Here is an 18,337-nt window from a genome sequence, read left to right on the forward strand (position 1 = left end):
CTTGTGCTTTTTTTTCTGCATTGTAATTCATACTGGGCATGGAACCAGCACAAGGTCTTAAGTGCACAGGACTACATTTCAGATACAGTACTCTAACTCAGACATGCAGTTTCTAGTACTTAATGGATTTTAAGATCAGATGGGCCAATTATGATAATCTAATCTTGACTCTTGTACACTGCAGGCTGTAAAATGTAATCGGGTGTTTCTTCCGTTGAGTTCGTAACTTCCTGTTGAGATAAACTACGTCTTTTAGAAAGATATAGACTATGTGTTTTTAGTACTGCAGTTTGTTACTATTCTGAGTGGTAGCAGAGCTCCTGTTAGCTAAGTGCTAAATTAAGGGCAAATTAAGGTTTGAATGCATTCCTGCCTAAGGTACCGCAGTTCCCAGATTGAAGAATGTGACGTCTTTGTGTTTTTTATTGTTCTTTTTCTGAATCATGGTACAAATAGGAAGTAATGCACCACACGATTAAAGCAGTCTCCCCAGCTTTCTTTCCTCTATCAGGATCAGGTAACAGGTGAGGTTATGGTATAGTTTACATGGGAGGTGACCAAATTCCTTCCAGAAGGATGTCAGCACCACAGCACAAATGCAGACAACTGCAGAGACTGTGCAGCTGACACACCCAGCAGAGAAGGATGCCTATGTCTGACTGAAAACATACCAAAAAATGCTGTATTCCTTTATCTCAATATATACTTTACTATAAAATACTCTAGAAACTAATACCCATGAAAGTTATTGTTGGAATTTTCAAATTTTCAAAAATTCAAAAAATTCAACATTTTTAGCAGTTGTTTTGAAAGATTTATCATTGTCAGTAAAAGATGGCTTTCTAAACCTGATATGCTCTGAGCTGGAAAGCAGTAGTGCTCCTATCTAAGGCTCATCTGCTTAACTTAACATCTATATTCTAGATAGTTAGTTAAGACACTAAGGTAGGTGTCATTGCCCTCTTTATATTCAGCGAGAAGAGGCAGGTATTCCAGAGAGTATTCATCCTGCAAACACCAGGAAGCTGACAGAGGGGGCTGAATTGTTCTGTGGAGTTTCTGCTTCCTCTCATGAACTGTGTAAAACCCAGGACCATGGATGTAACTCAGCTGCTGAAGCACTGGTACCTGGTGGGGATGCCTTGGAGTGTTCCACCTGACCTGAGCTTTTTGCTGAGGGGGTTATGAGGGTCTTGAAATCTGTGCTGAGTTGTCCAGAATTAACTCAGGAAACATCCATTTTGCTTAAAAACATAAACACCTTGTTTCAAGTATCAGCTAAGATATTGTTTTTTTCTCAGGAAGAACCTTTTGTGATGGTGGCAGAGAACATACTTGGGCAACCAAAACGTTATAAAGGATTTTCCATTGATGTCCTGGATGCACTTGCCAAGAATCTGGGTTTCAAATATGAGATATATCAAGCTCCTGATGGCAAATATGGACATCAGCTCCAAAACAGCTCCTGGAATGGCATGATTGGAGAACTTATTAACAAGGTACACAGAGAAGAAGCTGTGTTTGAAAAACAAACAACTAATAAAGATTCTTCAGAGTAGGATGTTTAAGCTTAGTTACGGAAGTTTTTGAAATTCTCCCCTTCCTCCATTGGAAATTACAGGAGATTGAATTAGGATCAAAGAGCCAGTACAGAACTCTTCTGAGCTATGGGTGGCTTGAATGTAGTCTAAACCATGCTATTTAAGACCTTTATGTAGGGTAGGAACTATAGAGTGTGTTGGTCTGTTTACTCCCACCTGTTATCAACATACATTATATCAATGTAAATCTGTTTATATAGATGTCAAAAAAGAGTATAAAAAGAGAGGGTGTATGTGAGTGAGTATAGAAGGTATGTATTCTTAACCGATTAATTACTTTTTTTTTGTCATTATATATTTGATACATGACTTGTAGGTATGACTTTCTTTGGATCACTGTGTGGCAATATGTTTCATAAAGATCAACTGATGATTCCAAAATAGGAAAAATATCAGTAATAATATACACCATAAAGAAGTGTTTTGAAGGACCAGAATTTTAAACTGAGCTCAGGATTACTCATTCATTTAATACAAAGAGGACCAAATTTCTTTGTTAATTAAAGTCTTGCAAATCAGGAGTAAGTTAATTGAACTCTGTTGAAGTAAATGGGGAAAGTCTGTAGTTTAGAATCTCCAGGAGAATGAGATTAAAATGTATTTTGTTCATGGTCTTGCTATCTGACATGGGACAAATGCTAATCAAGACAGAGAATCAAAGGAATTAATATTCCATGTCTATGCCCTTTGTAGAAAAGGTTACTCTTCTACAGTGGCGTTATTACTGAAAGTGAAAGCTTTCTCATTATCCAGTCAGTAGGCGTCTCAGTGTCTGGTAAGTAGAGGTTTAGGAAGAAATAGATGCAATTAAAGCAATAGCAAACATGTGTATGATAATGGGATATACTTGGTTGGTGCTAGGAAATATAAAGGATTTTTTACTTATTTTGCGTTGACATAAGCTATTTGAATTTCATTGACTTAAAAATCTGGTAAGAAATCCTGTGAAATTTCTTTGGAAAGTGCATTCTTTGAAGTAACAAAGTATTTATAATAGTATTTCTGCTACTAACTTTTCCACTGCCTCCAAAGAATTTCAAAGCAGATCTCCCTAACCTAATATTTGGCCTACTTTCCCAACAAAACACAGAGATAAGAAACAAAAAGTACATTTTATTTTTTGTAGCAAACTGTTTTGATTAAGATGGGAAAATAATCAAAAACTAATTGCAGCTCTTAAAAGCTTTGGGAATCTTATTTATTAAATACTTTTATCTTTCATTGAGTTTGCATACTCTTAAAGGACCTAGTATATGTAAAACCTGTTCACTCTAAATGTTGAGGTCAAAGCAGTTCCAGGAGCTTAGTTTCCTTTGGGGCGTTCTTACAGTTGTTAGTTTTTGCAGGCACTTTATTCTTTGTAAAAACAAAAATCTTCCCCCCAGTTGTCATATGAAATCCATTCATTAATACGGGAAGTTGGCAGGTAGAACAGCAAACACTAGCTCATCACAATACACAAATACCAAAAACACAAGCTAAATAAATTTTGCATGGGGAAGGAGTAAGGATTTTTTTCTCAGTAATCTTGTGATGACAGTAGAGTAAAAGAAGCATTGATAGAGCTGTGAGATGCGCATGGATGGTGCTTTTTCCTTACTGCTTGCAATGCATTGGGTTAATATGGTTTAGAGTTTTAGGCATCATTTGGAAAAGAAGTGAGGCATAAAGATTAAATAAACTGCATTTCATTCCAGACGAGTCAGAGTGACTCTTTTTGTTCAGTAATACTTTGACAGGTTACATTTCACTGTTATGCTTTAAACCAGTGCAATTAATTAATGTTTGATAAAACTGATTCTGATTTTACTTTTTAGGCAATTTATTTTACTTTGTCTAAATATGTTAGATTTTAAAAAGATATGCACAGAGCCACTTGCTTTTGAAAAAGCTTCTCTTGAAGGCTAGCAGAACGCTAGCAGAATTCATGGTGAAAGAAGGAGATCTGACCTGTTGCCTTTGTCTCGCAGAGAGCAGATCTAGCAATCTCAGCCATCACTATAACACCTGAAAGAGAGAGTGTTGTGGATTTCAGCAAGCGGTACATGGACTATTCAGTGGGGATCCTGATCAAGAAGCCCGAAGAGAAAATCAACATCTTCTCTCTCTTTGCTCCTTTTGACTTTGCGGTGTGGGCTTGTATTGCTGCAGCCATCCCTATAGTTGGTGTCTTAATATTTGTCTTGAACCGGATCCAGGCAGTCAGGGCACAGAACGCTTCCCAGCCGAGCCCTTCTGCTTCCTCCACCCTGCACAGTGCCATCTGGGTTGTGTACGGCGCCTTCGTTCAGCAAGGTACATAGTCTGTTACAGACACCACTGATGGATGTTCAGAAGTGTTCTATCTTGTTTAGAGCATTTCAGGACATGTTAGTCTTGGCCAGAGTATTTCTAAAGATGAAAGAGAAGGTTTGTACAAGGAGGTAATATGTTTTTTTATCCCAGGTAATGAACAGTGGGAAGGGGGGGATTTGGGGGATTACGTTATGCTTTTCTGTTCCTCAGAAAGTCTAGTGAAACCATTCCTGACAGACTTTTCCACTGTGAAAATGATCACTTGGTAAATAAACGGCAGAGCTGCTTGGCTCAACATTACAATACTTCTCCAACTCAGAAACTAGCACCTTTTCTAATCCTTTAAATGTGATTTAAAAAAAAAAAAAAGTTTTTGAACTAATATGATACAGTTTATCTTTCTGTTCTTTGAAACGAATAGGAAAATGTTCTGAGCACTGTGTAATGATTTAATTCCAGGATATTAGTGGTACTTCACCATTAAACTTTCCTTATTTAGAATATTATTCATGTTCTGTATGTCTGATCCTGAATAATGCCTGAGGGAAACATTTTGAAAGATTATTTTCTAGAACAGTACCCAGGGCAAGAAGTTGACTACCTGTTGTAATGGAAGTAGTGCTTAGCTCACAGCAAAAGGGATGCACAAATACAGAGGGTTACTCCAACAAAGTTCAACATATCAGAGCACGCAGGGGAGAAGTTCCTGAAACATCCTCATTTTCCCTGTTTGCTTGTAGGGGGTGAATCTACTGTCAATTCTGTGGCTATGCGCATTGTAATGGGAAGTTGGTGGCTCTTCACCCTTATCGTGTGCTCATCCTACACAGCAAACTTAGCAGCATTTCTCACAGTATCAAGGATGGATAATCCTATAAGGTAAGAGCCTTTTCTTAACATGAAGCTGGAAACCTGGATTTCACAGAAATGTATTACGCATTTGAGCACCCATTCTTGCAAGAAGGAGATAACTCTAATAAAATACTCTTCTTATTTTCAGTGACTGCTTTCTCTTTTCCCCTCCCCACCCCTTCTCCTTCACTCCTACAACCCTCAAATGAATGGAAGGGACAATGGCATTTTAACTGTGTATTTTTGAAGAAGAGTTGTCTTTCACGTTTATTTTTATTTTGCTTAACTAGAGATCTAAGTGCTTCAGCTATCTGTATTTCTTTGTTGAACATCAGAGAGGAACTACTACTCTAGGGAACTATATATTGTTTCACGTCTCACCTTTAATGTGTTATTTCATGTTCTCAGTATTTTGATATGCATTGCTGTTTATGCTATTATATGCATGTAAGATGATACAAGTGGACTTTTTAAAATGTAGATGGCCTGATTCCGTGGTGTTATTTGCAGAAAAGACTTCTTATCACAGAGGAAAAGATAACCAAATCTGACTCCAGGGTAATAGATGTAATACAGCAGTCATTTGATTAAATTTATATATAATTTGCTACATTTGTGTTGGCAATATTGTGATGATAAATTACAGCTTCTGTAACAAACTCAATTTATCTTGCACCTTTGACTTTTTCCCCCGCTACCTGCTTACTAATCCATATCCTACAAGAATATTTTCAATAAGTCAAGCCTCTGAGCAGCTCCTGAGGGCTGCTGGTTGTTTGTAAGCATGTTTAATGTTTGTTTGTTTTTCTTTAGAAAATGTAACAGTTAAACGAAATTTCTCCTTTTTCTCTCAAAACATGGACAAAATTTCCAGCTTCACCCTGGCATGGAGTACTGAGAGGACCGTTTATTGTCCTCATTCACTGCTGACAGGATTAGAGTCTGGTATCTCATGTTTGATCTGACAGCAATTGAGTGGAGAGATGGCTAGAGGACAGGCAGTGCAACACAGGCTCTCCTAGAAAATGCTGAGGCAAAGATTTTAGGTGCTGCTGAGTGACACAGTTACTCTGTTAATCTCATTTGGGGTTTCACTGGAAAACTGGAACTGGAATCTGTGTGCAGCACCTAAAACAGAGCTGTTGGCACTTACATGAGACTGTCTCTTAGAGGAAAACAACAACAACAAAAATGCTTTTGCCTTCTCTATGTTATCTGCACAGAAGGACAGAAATAATTGCCATTGCATACATACAGGTAATACAATGCTTTGTATATATATACTGCTAAAATTATTACAAAAAGAGCCCAAAATAATGAAAAGTTCTGTTTTTAAATGAATTTTCTATTAGTTGGGTTGGAATAAGTAAATTTTAACTGTAATAGAAATAAGAACTGCAAGTAATGGATGGAAATGACATGAGAAACTAAAGAGAAGTTTTCAGAGATACTAGTGCACAGTATCTCTGAAACCTGGCTGTAAGACCTCATCCTACAATGTAGGACCAAGGTTAAGCTCAATGAATAAATTGTTCTTGAAACCCAGGACAGAAATAGTTGTCTGGAAGGCTTGAATAATGACCTTCTGAATGATTTCTGATTTTCTTGTTCCTTCATGGTGGAAGAAATTGTCAGGTTTACTGAGCACCTCCCAGAACTTAGCAAGTTTGAGAGGACAAAAGTGTGATGAAATGCAATGAGGAAAAAAAAAAAAAAAAGGTAATTGGATTTAAGAACTAAGCTGCTTGATGAGTATATCAGACCTTAGTGGCTGACCTATTACAATATCTACAGGTGGTTTTGATTCCTCTTATTAAAATTTTTAATAAGGAGAAGTTATTTGGGTAATGGGGCTGCTTGACGTTGTCACAGGACTTCAGAGTCCATTCTGCCCTCTACTATTAGAGATTACAGCTGAAGAATTATGATTATATGCCTTTCTATACCCAGTGGTGGCTGCCACTTTCCAAGTTCCCAGTATCGCATCCACTTTACAAGGAGAGGATACTGGGCTGGGATGTTAACTTTCCCTGCAGCAGCCCATACAGTGCTGTACTCTGTACTTGTATCTAAAACAGCAATGGTATCACACCAGTGTTGTGTCTGCTGCTGAGCAGTGCTGGCACAGCATCAGGACTCTCTCTGACTTCCCTAGGGGTGGGCAAAGATGTGAGAAAAGAAACATCACCAGGGCAGCTGACCTAAACCAACCAAAGGGATATTCCATACCATATGATGTCACACTCAGCAATAGAAGGTGGAAAAAGGAGGAAGAGGGGAGGGGTGGGCTCTCGTTGTGAAAATGTCTGTCCTCCTCCCGAACACCGGCTACGTGCGTTGAGGCCCTGCTTCAAGGACGTGGTCAAGCATCGCTCATTTGTGGGAAGTAGAGAGTAATTTCTTTCCTCTGCACTTTCACATAGCCTTTACTTGTTTTGTTTTGTTTTGTTTTCCCTTTCCCCCTCCCTTTTCCCCTTTCCTTTTTCCCCCTTAGTTAAATAGTCAATTGTTTAGTTAAATTGTTTAGTTAAATTGTTTAATTAATAATAATCTTTCCTTAATAATTATTTTTTTTCCTGTAATTAAATCATCCTTATCTCAACCAGTGAGTTGTTCTTTCCTTTACTTCTTCCCCTCCTCATCTAAGGAGGAGGAGTGAGAGAGCGGTTGTGGTGTTCAGCTGCCTAGCACGGTAAAACCACCACACCAGGTAATCTGAAATGGTAGTTGTCAGAATACTCTGGGTTGATGATTAGTTGGCATAACCAAGCCAGTTAAGGGATTTGCTTGTCTTAGTGTGTTTATGGCTTTTTTACAAAGTTGGCAGAATCTCCCTGAGATCTTGCTACTCTAAGAGATTTGGTCTAAACTCTCCCATCAAAAACTGCTAGTGCCCCAGGAGACAGGAGATGTGTTAAAGAAGTAGGTTTTCTGGATGTTGAAACTCTACCTGTTCCTAAGCCATGATGAAAATATTTTCACGTCATCAGTCATTAGGAGAAACATCTTACTCATTTTTGTAGTGTCAGATTTAAAACAAATATGTTTCCTGAGAAAGTAAATTATTGCCTTACATGAATGCATCATGGCCCTGTCTTTCAGATCCCGTAGCATATAGCTTCAGTGTGGTATGATGTGGAATGAGTATTTTTACCTTTATAAATTTGCCTTTGCGCTTGCCTGTATTTTATCTTTCGTGGACCCAGAAAGGGATAGTTACTTGGAATCCATTTGCTCCCACCCAAAGAGGTGCAATGAATTATAGTTGAAAATTTGCTCACCAGCTGAGAAGTACCAAATCCATCAGAGGTTATTTCCATGGTTAAGAAACCAACCCCCTGTCTGCTCAGCGTGTGCTGTTATCTGTCCCTCCATAGGAAAGTCCTCTGTGTTCAGAATTGCTGCTGCTAAATTGCCAGCAGGGGAGAAAAGAGTTTTACAGTGCTGCAGAAGCTGCAACATAGTTAAGATTTTCATTACAAGACTGATTTTGTTCCCAAGCCCCCTCCAAAATAGCTAATAAGTGTTTCAGCATCAATTTTGGCATGTGCGGTCTGTGACTAGCAGAATAGAAGTACATTTTATTGAATAACTAGGTGTCAATCAACCCAGTGATACTTACCTCCACAATTTCACTGCAAAACAAGTGTGTCATAGAAATCATAAATGGTATTTATTAGAAAGGGCTTGGCGAGACATTCACTGAAGCAGTGTTAAACTGTTGGAAGGCAGATTTTTTGAATTAGCATGTCATGAAAGCCTGCTGATAAAGAAGGCTTTTAAATTTAAAAAAAAAAAAAAAATCTCATGAGGCTTTTCAACCCTACCATGAGTTTTAGAATCTGCCTGTGGTTCCCAGAAAGGTGAAATACCTGGATAAGGAGGCATGGCGGAAAGCAGCTCTGATGTGCTACCTGTATTTCTGTATTTCCTGAAAGAGACTTCCTACATCCCAAAGGGGTTCCCAAGTGTTGTGCTGTCTGGGTGCCCAGATTGCATGTCAGAAATGTACTTATCTTGGATAGAACAAAGACCTCCTCCTTGTTTTTTCCAAAAACCTCAGGGACTTCATAGTGGGATAACGAGGAGAGGTGCTGGCCCTCCTCCTGGCATGTCGGCAGGTGCTGCCCTGCTCCTTGCATGTCCCGGGTGCCCCTCTCTTGCCGCACTGTGACAGGACAGTAAGGACAGTCAGAATGCAGAGTTTGTGGCCCACCTTAAAACCTTAGGCCCTTTAGGAGACCAGGGATAGGAGAAAACAGCATGGACCTTCCCAGACTGCCCTCCATTCTCAAGTTGCTATTAGGGTTTCCGCATTCATGGAGATTCACAGACAGGGCAGTGTATGCTTAAGCAGATTTCCTGATTATGTATGGGCAGAGGAGCGAGATACTACCCTGCTCCAAAGGAGATGGCATTTCTGTGAAAGAAATTGCTGGTGGCAGCCACTTTGGAGCTTGGACTGCAGGGCTGTGATCCACTTTCTGACTTGTTAACGAGCAATTCTTAATTTTTGTTTTCAAGTAGAAATCTAGGTAGTGTTTGTAGCCTGTGCTAATCCTTGACAAACTTGCTTAAACTGAAATGATTTATATTTATTCTAATATTTGCAATCAGAGCTGAGAACCCTTCTATAATGGCTCAGTCTGACAAATAAGGGCTAAACTACTACATTAGTTTGTTCTTTCTTTTGTCATATTACATTTTCAACAGCCCTTGGATCTGCTGTCTGACCTTCCATTTGTAATTATGAATTTAATTAGCAGTGACTGAACTTCCAGCTTCATTTCTTGTTAACAAGCAGACTACATACAGTTCAGTAGTGCAGAGATATTCTTAAACTCAGGTTTAGGAGAGCTTGTCTGATAAGAGGTATGAATCATGCAGGAAAAAAAATAGGACATGAAAAGTAAGCTATTTGCAAACTGAAGAGTTTAAATTTAAGATTTTATCAAATTGATACTTAATATTTGGGGCTGCTATGGAGGTTCTTAAAGGCATCTGCATATATGCTTTCATGGTTTGCATAGAAAAGTGTTATATATGCTTTTATAGTCACAGTTGTTTCATGATCTAGCATTTCCTTATTTGCATTTTAATCCCCAAATTTCCATGTGTTTTGGTGACAGTGGAAAATTTACTGCAGCCTAGTAGGGGTGATAAGTCTGGCACTTGGAAGACTTGGGTGCAATTTCTTTTTCTACCACAGGCTTTGTTTGATCTTGGCAAGCTTAGCCTCCTCTCTATCTCGGATCCCTTTCTGTAGAACAGAGTAACATTTTTTCATATCTTATATGGCATGTTGTCAGTTTAGCTGCTTTTAAAATCTTGGCCAGAAATGACCATATTATTATAGCTCTGCAGGTATCAAAAAAGATATAAATGTTCTGGGTTGCATTAAAAAAAATAAATCTCAAAATATTTTAAAAGAAAATGAGGAAAGTATTTTGAAGATGCCAGCTAGAAGGAAATGAACAAAGGTTTCATCTACTGTATTTAAATGGACTTGGTATAGGACTAGTAGCAAGAAACTCACAGAAATCTCCCTGTATTTGCAGTGATTTTGCCTTGAAATTCCTTGTTTGAAAGCAGCCTTTCTGTTCTTAATACCACACGTGGCTTTCTACATATTTCATTGAATTTTCTTTTATTCTTAATTTTCTTGTGTTTAATTTGTACTGTGTTTTGTAGTGTCTGTGCAGCACCTCGGGCAAATTGACAGGAGGCACGTATGAATGGGCATGATAAAAAATAATTATCGTGATTATTATTTAAGGCCTGTGAGCAAAAGCTTCAATCATTAAATAACTAGATTAAGTAAGTTCATCCATAAAAATGAAGGGTAAAATATAATAAAAGATGCAAGTGAGTGAGCAAGGACAAAAATTCAAAATATTTCTTAATTTCCAGAATATTCACTTTTTAGAGCACGTAGAAGAAATGCCATGGGAAATGCTCTGCAACCTGTGCAGCAGGGCAGCAGCAGTCAGCAGCATGCCTCCAGGCACAGTTCAGAACAAGACACTGTGTTGTGGGCAGTGCTTGATCTCCATCATTTATCTTTTCATTTCCCTTCTGCTGGTGGTGTGGCCCATTGGATGCTTTTGGGAAGTCCAGGGCTTCACAAAGTCTGGAGCCTCTTAAAAGTCTTTCTGCATGTTGGCATATGCTGTTCAACCGTGGTTTAAAATGGATCCTAGTAATTCCTGTAACTGAGCAAGCAGGCAAGCATGGAAGTGTAAATATTTCCCAGGGATATTTTTTTCTGGGAAAAATAAACAGCTGAAAATCAAGCTTGCATTCCACCCCTCCAGTTGCCATTATAAAAAGATGGCATATATTGGAGATCGATGGAAAGCCAAGAGCCTTGAGATTCCACGCCCTCTTCATCTCTGCCTTTACAGCACCTGTATTAGAGCATCTCTTCATTTATTCTTGTTACTGGGAAGTTCTGTGTCTTAAGTGGATTGAGGTATTAACTTTTGATGCACATACAGTTCAGGGAAATAAATTATTTGGATATGACGTTACCAAAATCTAGCATCTGCACAGGTAATAACATGATTTTTTAAAATTGCTTTTTATTTTATTTTATTTTTATTTTTATTTTATTTATTTTTTTTTTGCTTTGGAAGGGTGAAAACCTAGCAAGAGCAGTAACCTTCATGAAAGCCCATCAACACTTACATGGATTGGTTCAAATCCAAGATTTGATATGCAATCTCTTTTTCTCAGCTCAGATTGCATTGATTTTGATGTCAGATTTTCTCATGTTCATATTGATTATTCACTGGCTGTCCATAGAGTAGAGTGACTGTATGCTGTCTGCATACATTAAATTGGCCCCTGACTTCAGCCTTTGTTATAGTGTGTGGCTTCTTTTTATTACAACGATAATACCTTTGGCTTATTTTGTTGTGTGTGCTTTTTTTCCCCCTATTTGACTCCTAAGGGATAAACAATACAAAATACAGTAACAGAAGAATTATGCCCAATAGGATATTTATATTTCTATTGTTTTTCTCTAAAGAAGTTGATATAATGTCTTTTATGAACTGATAATAAAATCTAATATAACAGGATATTAAGAAGGAAAAAAAATGATTACTACAGCAATTCAGACAGAGATAGCCTTAAAGCTCTAAATATCTCCTAGTTGTAAAACTACCTCAGTCCATTATTTTTAAGGATAAAAACAGGAATAATAAGAAAAATTTCATAGTGAATTCTGGTTTGTAAATGCAGTCTTGGTGAGGAACAACTGTTAAAATTGCAAAAGTAATTTAATTTTCTTTTTTTTTTTTTTTTACATTTTCTTAAAAAGTAAAATTGCTGCTTTTTTTCATGTGAATATACAATTTGATGTGTTTGCCTATTGGCCATATTTACTTTCATTTTGGACAGAAAAACATTGTTACATGGCCCCACAGTATATGTCTTTGTCAGAAGAACGTTTAAACAAAGGCCCTCGAAGTGGGAAGCCAAGTAGATCCTGGAAAAAAAAAAGGTACCTTCATGACACTTGCTGGTGAAAAAGCTGCCCAGAAAGCAAGCAAGCAAACAAACAAGAAACCTGTAAAATGACTTGTATTTTATACCTTTTATCTGTGCAGCTCGGAGTCATTAGTGTAACAGTGAGTCCTATTATAAAAGTCACGCAGGTTGTTCTATTATGTGGTAAGATAGTGCATATTTTTGCATAGGCTTCAAGGTCCTCTGGAGTCAGGTGATGTCTCTGAAAGCATCTCTGCAGACAGAACAAACAAGTTAATTGCATTTGCAAAATGACCAATAACTAGTAAGCTCTATATCACAGTAAAGTTACTTCCTGTACCCTGCTCCCTGTGAATCAAGCACATAAAGTTAAAAAGTAGTTCTACCTAACTTGTAAGAAGGGAAAGTTGTACCTAGTTTCTTACTTGCTCTCGGCTCAGACAGGACATACATAAGCTTCCAGCTCTGATAATCTGCTGTGTATTTTGAAAAATGCTTCATTTGCCTGTGCCAGAAAAAGTCTTCTCTCTTGCACACTTCTTCAGCGACATTTCCACATGAGCAGTAGTGCTGCCATTTTCATAGCACATGCATTCAGCACCAGAATTCCTGGCCTGCCTGACAGCAAAAGTAATTTTCCCTCCTTCTATTTGCTACCATATATTCTGTGTCAGCAGGATAACTGTGAGCGTAAAGACCTGCACCGAATCATTTCTTTTTTAGATCATTTTGGATGGAAGGAGGAGGAGGGAGGAGTCTCCAGCAGGAGCACAGGCAGACCGCTTGTCCCGCTGTCTTCCCAGAGTAGGGGTTGGTTGGTAGCACCAACCAGTGTCACCGTGCTATGGCCAGTCCTGTGCTCCATTAGATGATCTGTCTTTCATGTTGTGAGGTTTGAATGAATAGACTGCAATTAAAATAAAGTAACAATCATACCTCCTATAGTCTAAAAGCTTAGTTTGTACAGTCACTGCAAAAGCTGATGTATTGGAGCAAGGCTCTGCTGCTTTTCCTTCAGCGATTAAAAATTGAGCATGTCGCTGGGAACTCAGTGGGGGCAAAAAGGCCTTCTAGAGAAGATCCACCCTACAGAAACCTGTACAGCAGTACCATGATCCTGTTGCATCCCTTCTCTTGCACAAAATATCTTCCTCGCAGCTACCTTTCAGCATTAAGAATTGAGTAGCATTGTTCACACGTCACCCTATCTGGAAGCTTTCTGCCTATGCTGAAGGTTGCAGGATTACAGCTTTGTTTTTGGTGAGCTCAATGCAATCTCTTATTGCGTGTTTTGCTGAGGAAGTCAGCCACAAACTAAGAGATAAAATTTTGTTTGGGATGGCAGGGGTACAGACATGTGTCCTTTTGCCTGTTCTGTTGTGGACACAGGAACTTCAGACACGGGATGAAGCACACAACTTTGTGTAGTAACATCTTAAATCATGTAAGCTAGATTCATTAGTGTTGTAAAGGAGATTTAGTTTTCTTCTCTGTGTTTAAACAACTGTTGCATTCAACTGAGTCAAATGGTTGTACTACTCCTTTTTAGTTAAACTTAGGTAAAAATGCTCTGTCGTAACATGAGGTGGAAAACCAATCTTCCCATTTAAAGAAAAGGCTTTAAAAAATTAATATGCTCATAAGGAGATTTAGAAACAATTCCCAATGATATCTAAAAACAAGCAAAACAAATAAAAACCCCTGCAACAACAAAACACTTTTAATAGATGCAAGTTATGTCTTTTGTGGGGAAAGGAGCTGGGGGTTCTTATTCTCCCTGGAAACTGAGATGCTGCTGTTCATTTGCATGAGTTCTTTCCTGCTAATTATTGTGTTGCAGAAGTTTTTCTAGAAGGAAAGAAAAGTTTTCCGAAAATAATACTCTGTTGCTAAGAGAATGATTGCATATGTTCTTTCCACTTCCTGGGCTTATTGCCTTACTGAGCAATGTTCTATTCTGCTGCACACGTGCCCCCATATAATGTAATACAGCGTGTTTCCAAACTCATCTGGTGATGAGGAAGAGAATGGTGTTGCCTTGGAAAAACTATTTTGATGCAGCTGCCAAGGTTCCATTAAAAGAAATGTAATCATGTGCACTAAAGTTGTTTGCCTTCTAAACCATTAAAACCAGCCCAGGAGAATAAGCTACTGATTTAATTCAATTGATTTATGAATAGTCATATCTATCTGAAAAAGAACAGAAAACCATCAGTCAGAATGGGGTGGATGTTAGCTACCGTGCTTCTTTTATATGGCAGTAATGCAATTTCCAAGGTAATATTTCAAGGTGTGAAATTAGGCTGCCCAATAAACTAATTAATCTCAATATAAGGAACAGCTAGTTGGTTCTGATGCGGTGCTGTCAGTGTTTCTAGTGTGAGGTTTGGTATTCAGGTGAGACTTGTGTGTGGGGTGAGGAGGAGCAGGCAGAACAGCAAGGTCTCTCTTTCTCTTCACTTCAGTGTACATCAGGATGAGGTGGGAAGTATGCCACATACCGAGCACTTGCCTTTTGGGTCCTCTGAGAAACAGGCAAGTGGGCCTCCAGACTTTAAATATGCATATGTAATGCATGCACTTTAGACATCAATAATAATTGCTGAATGCTATATGTGCTTTCAGTATTAATGAAGAGCCCTATGTTTTGATTTCCCAAGAGTACCCGGCACATGTTCTAGCAATCAAGATGCCTCTTCAGAGCCTTTCTATTTTCTTCTCTTCTTTCTGTCAACATTGATAGCTTCTGCTTTATTCCCTGTGGTAAGGGAAGGGTGTGAAGCTGTTTTCCAGCATCACCATGTACCTCTGAGAGATCTGAGCAGCTTGAATCTATCCGGCCCCTCCATCCCAGCTGTGAGACTGCAGGCAGCAGCCCAGAGCTTTCTGTACAGAGATCCTCGTCCCAAACCATGATACAACTCCTGATAAATCAAAAATTAATAAAGAGCTGAGCAGGACCTTACCCTACACTGGGATTTCATGGTCTTTAATGGAACTACTTACAGTATAACAATATCCTAACAGTCATGGTATAAAGTACTACTCACCCTGAGTAAGGGCTTTGCAAGCCAGCACCAAGCTGCCAAGCTTACCTGTTCCCCACTCTATGTAATTAAAAAGCTGCTCTTTGTCGTCTGAGTGCAAAACAGACCAGCAGCGGTATCGGTACTTATAACATCAGTTGTGGAGGAAGAAAGTAATTTCTTCCCTCTCAATCTTAATCATTAATCTTCATTAGGATTTTTAGCTTCCGAAAGTGAGTGATAGAAGACATCAGCATAGCGAACAATTTAAAGTGCATCTGCATAAATAATAGAGGTAGTTTGTTGTTTTCATTATAGGTAAAAGTGCGTGTCAGTCGCCAGATGTGTTTGATTCAGACAATATGATTTTCATGCCAACTTTATGATATGTTTGATTTAGGTGAAGTGACTAAAACCTGCTGTTGGGACTGAATTGCTGTTAAACACCAGCTGCAGGTTTTATTTTAATTAATATTGTGAGGAGTAGAATACCTTGCTTTAATTAACATGTTAACCCTTTATGGTACTCAGAAAGGTCACAATGACAAAGTGGTTTAAAAGGAAAACAAGAAAATATTCAAAGGTAGTCCAAAAGATATTTCTTCCTCCAAAACATGCTACAAGCTCTTGAGATGTTTTCAACCTTTCTTTTTCCTGCGTTGTATGCATTTTTATTTCCTCCTCACTGTTAAATTAATTATGGGGTGTAGTTAAAGGATACAAGCTAACCCATCTTTTTTAGCAGGATCGATTATTCTAGATTTGCAGAATGAGCAGCTCATAGCTTCTCTGAGTCCCCTTCCAGTCTTTGCAATGGATCTATGAGTGTCTTATAGATGTGCTGTTGTGCAAATTTTCCTTTATTGGTTTTGAAAATCTGCCCAGTGGTTTAGTAGTTTAAATGTGGATCTAAGCATACAAACTAAAGCTCCAAGCTTTTGAAAGCCTGGGCTTGCATCTTCAAAAGATTCTAATGTGATTATTGCTAACATCTCTTTGTCTGACTACTACTTACCACTGTTAACTTGCAAATATGTAGGCCAGACTTGGATGGGTGATATCTCAAATGTATTAATCTGTTAGAAATATGGCAAAATAGGGTGGTGAAGAGAAATCCCGTAAATGTCCCCTGTAAATTTAAAGGAAAGACTTGCCCTTGTATTCACTCCCTCAATCAGACAGCAGATAAGCTTATATGGGATCGTGACAGAAACTTCCTTCAGAGATCACAAACTATAGGGCGCCAGTGGATTCAGATGCAAATCCTCAGAAATTAGATTTCATGGGTACTGCCGTTTAAGGAACCTACCTGTGATGCTATTGTTTGATAGTTTTTAAAAACATTTTCAAGCAAAGTAAACATAACTTCTGCTATAGGGAACATATAAATTCATAACTAAAAAACAAAACATAGTTAATGGAATAATCGGCAATCTAAGTGACTTTTGCTCTTAGTGCCTGGAGAAGTTTTGGGTAAGAGGCAAGTTATAAGTATAGTTAGATATGCTGGTCTTGCAATAGAGAGAAGTTTAGCTTATTTTGAGCTCCTTAACGGATTTCTTTATGTGTGTTGCTCAAGCAGAGCCGGAATGTCAGCTCTGAGCAAAACAACTTCTACGATCCAGTAACAAGTCAAGTCACACTTACACAGATCGTTGCAGATGACTGGAGTTGCTAAGGTGGTCCCAAAGAAATCATTTAGAAATAGCAATGGGTAGGAAAAAACAAAGGTCTAATTTTGTTTAGAGGAGAAACTGTTTTACTGACGATGATGATAATCTAGTTTGATTTTTGGATCCAAGGTTGAGTCTCATAGCCAGAAAAATTATAAAGTCTTTTCTTATTATTATTTAATTTTAAATGGGCACTCTTCCTAAATAAACTGCTGGAAGGTATTAACAAGTTCTATGAACAATGGGACACAGACTAGTTGTATGGATTTTTTTCCTACATTTCCCATATTTCTTTGACTTCACCAAAAATGCAAATTATTCTGAGATCAGTAAAGAAAAAGTGAGGTTTCATATGATGGTATAGAACATTTCTGTTGCATTTCAGACTCTTAAAAAGTAATCAAAGCCTACAAATATTTTGCTGATACAGTGTTTGTAGGCAATGATTAATTACAAATAAAATCATAAATGTGGCAGTGTATCATTTATTAATAGCTTTAACTGTGGCTTTGCGTTTCATCAGTGGCTATACATGCTGTTTGTTCCATTCTTTTAGGAATTAATCATGCAGTAGCTGTGCAGGAGCACAGTCCCAGTGAAAACACTCAGTCTGCATTGAAATGATTTTGTTTGCTGTGTTGGGATTTTAGAAGACAGCTTAGTTTAGTTTTCTTGTCTTTCCCTTTGCACTTAGGAACTAAGGCTGATGGAAGTTGTTTCAAAGAAATTAAATAATTGCAGAGACTGGACAAGTTCTGTGCTTTAGTACATTGTGTACATATTATTTGTCAATTTTGCTTTGCCTTTCTCTTTTTTATTTTTAGTCTCTTTTTCTGCTAGCCCTTGACTATGTGCTTTGGTGTGCATGAATGTTTTCCTCGATCTATGAATGAAGTTCAACAAGGCCAAGTGCCGGGTCCTGCACCTGGGGCGCAACAACCCCAAGCAGCGCTACAGGCTGGGAGATGAGTGGCTGGAAAGCTGCCTGACCGAGAAGGACCTGGGAGTATTGGTTGATAGGCAGCTGAATATGAGCCAGCAGTGTGCTCAGGTGGCCAAGAAGGCCAACAGCATCCTGGCTTGCATAAGAAGAAGTAGCGTGGCCAGCAGGGCTAGGGAAGTGATTGTCCCCCTTGTACTCGGCTCTGGTGAGGCCGCACCTCGAGTCCTGTGTTCAGTTTTGGACCCCTCGCTACAGGAAGGACATGGAGGTGCTCAAGAGAGTCCAGAGAAGGGTGACGAAGCTGGTGAGGGGTCTGGAGAACAAGTCTTACGAGGAGCGGCTGAGGGAGCTGGGATTGTTCAGCCTGGAGAAGAGGAGGCTCAGGGGAGACCTCATCGCTCTCTACAGGTACCTTAAAGGAGGCTGTAGCGAGGTGGGGGTTGGTCTATTCTC

General features: G+C 38.7%; 1 protein-coding gene across 9 annotated transcripts in view; it reads left to right on the top strand.

Moving 5' to 3' along the window:
* GRID1 (glutamate ionotropic receptor delta type subunit 1) overlaps positions 1-18,337 on the top strand; it is a 601,199-nt gene that overhangs the window by 545,338 nt on the left and 37,524 nt on the right. For all 9 annotated transcript variants that reach the window (XM_083844348.1, XM_083844347.1, XM_083844345.1 and 6 more), the window contains 3 exons: positions 1,302-1,499; positions 3,572-3,896; positions 4,637-4,775. In XM_083844348.1, the coding sequence (XP_083700474.1) occupies positions 1,302-1,499; positions 3,572-3,896; positions 4,637-4,775 (662 nt within the window). The remainder of the gene's footprint in view (positions 1-1,301; positions 1,500-3,571; positions 3,897-4,636; positions 4,776-18,337) is intronic.

This window comes from Anser anser, assembly GCF_964211835.1.
Source record: "Anser anser genome assembly, chromosome: 7".
Lineage (NCBI taxonomy): Eukaryota > Metazoa > Chordata > Aves > Anseriformes > Anatidae > Anser > Anser anser.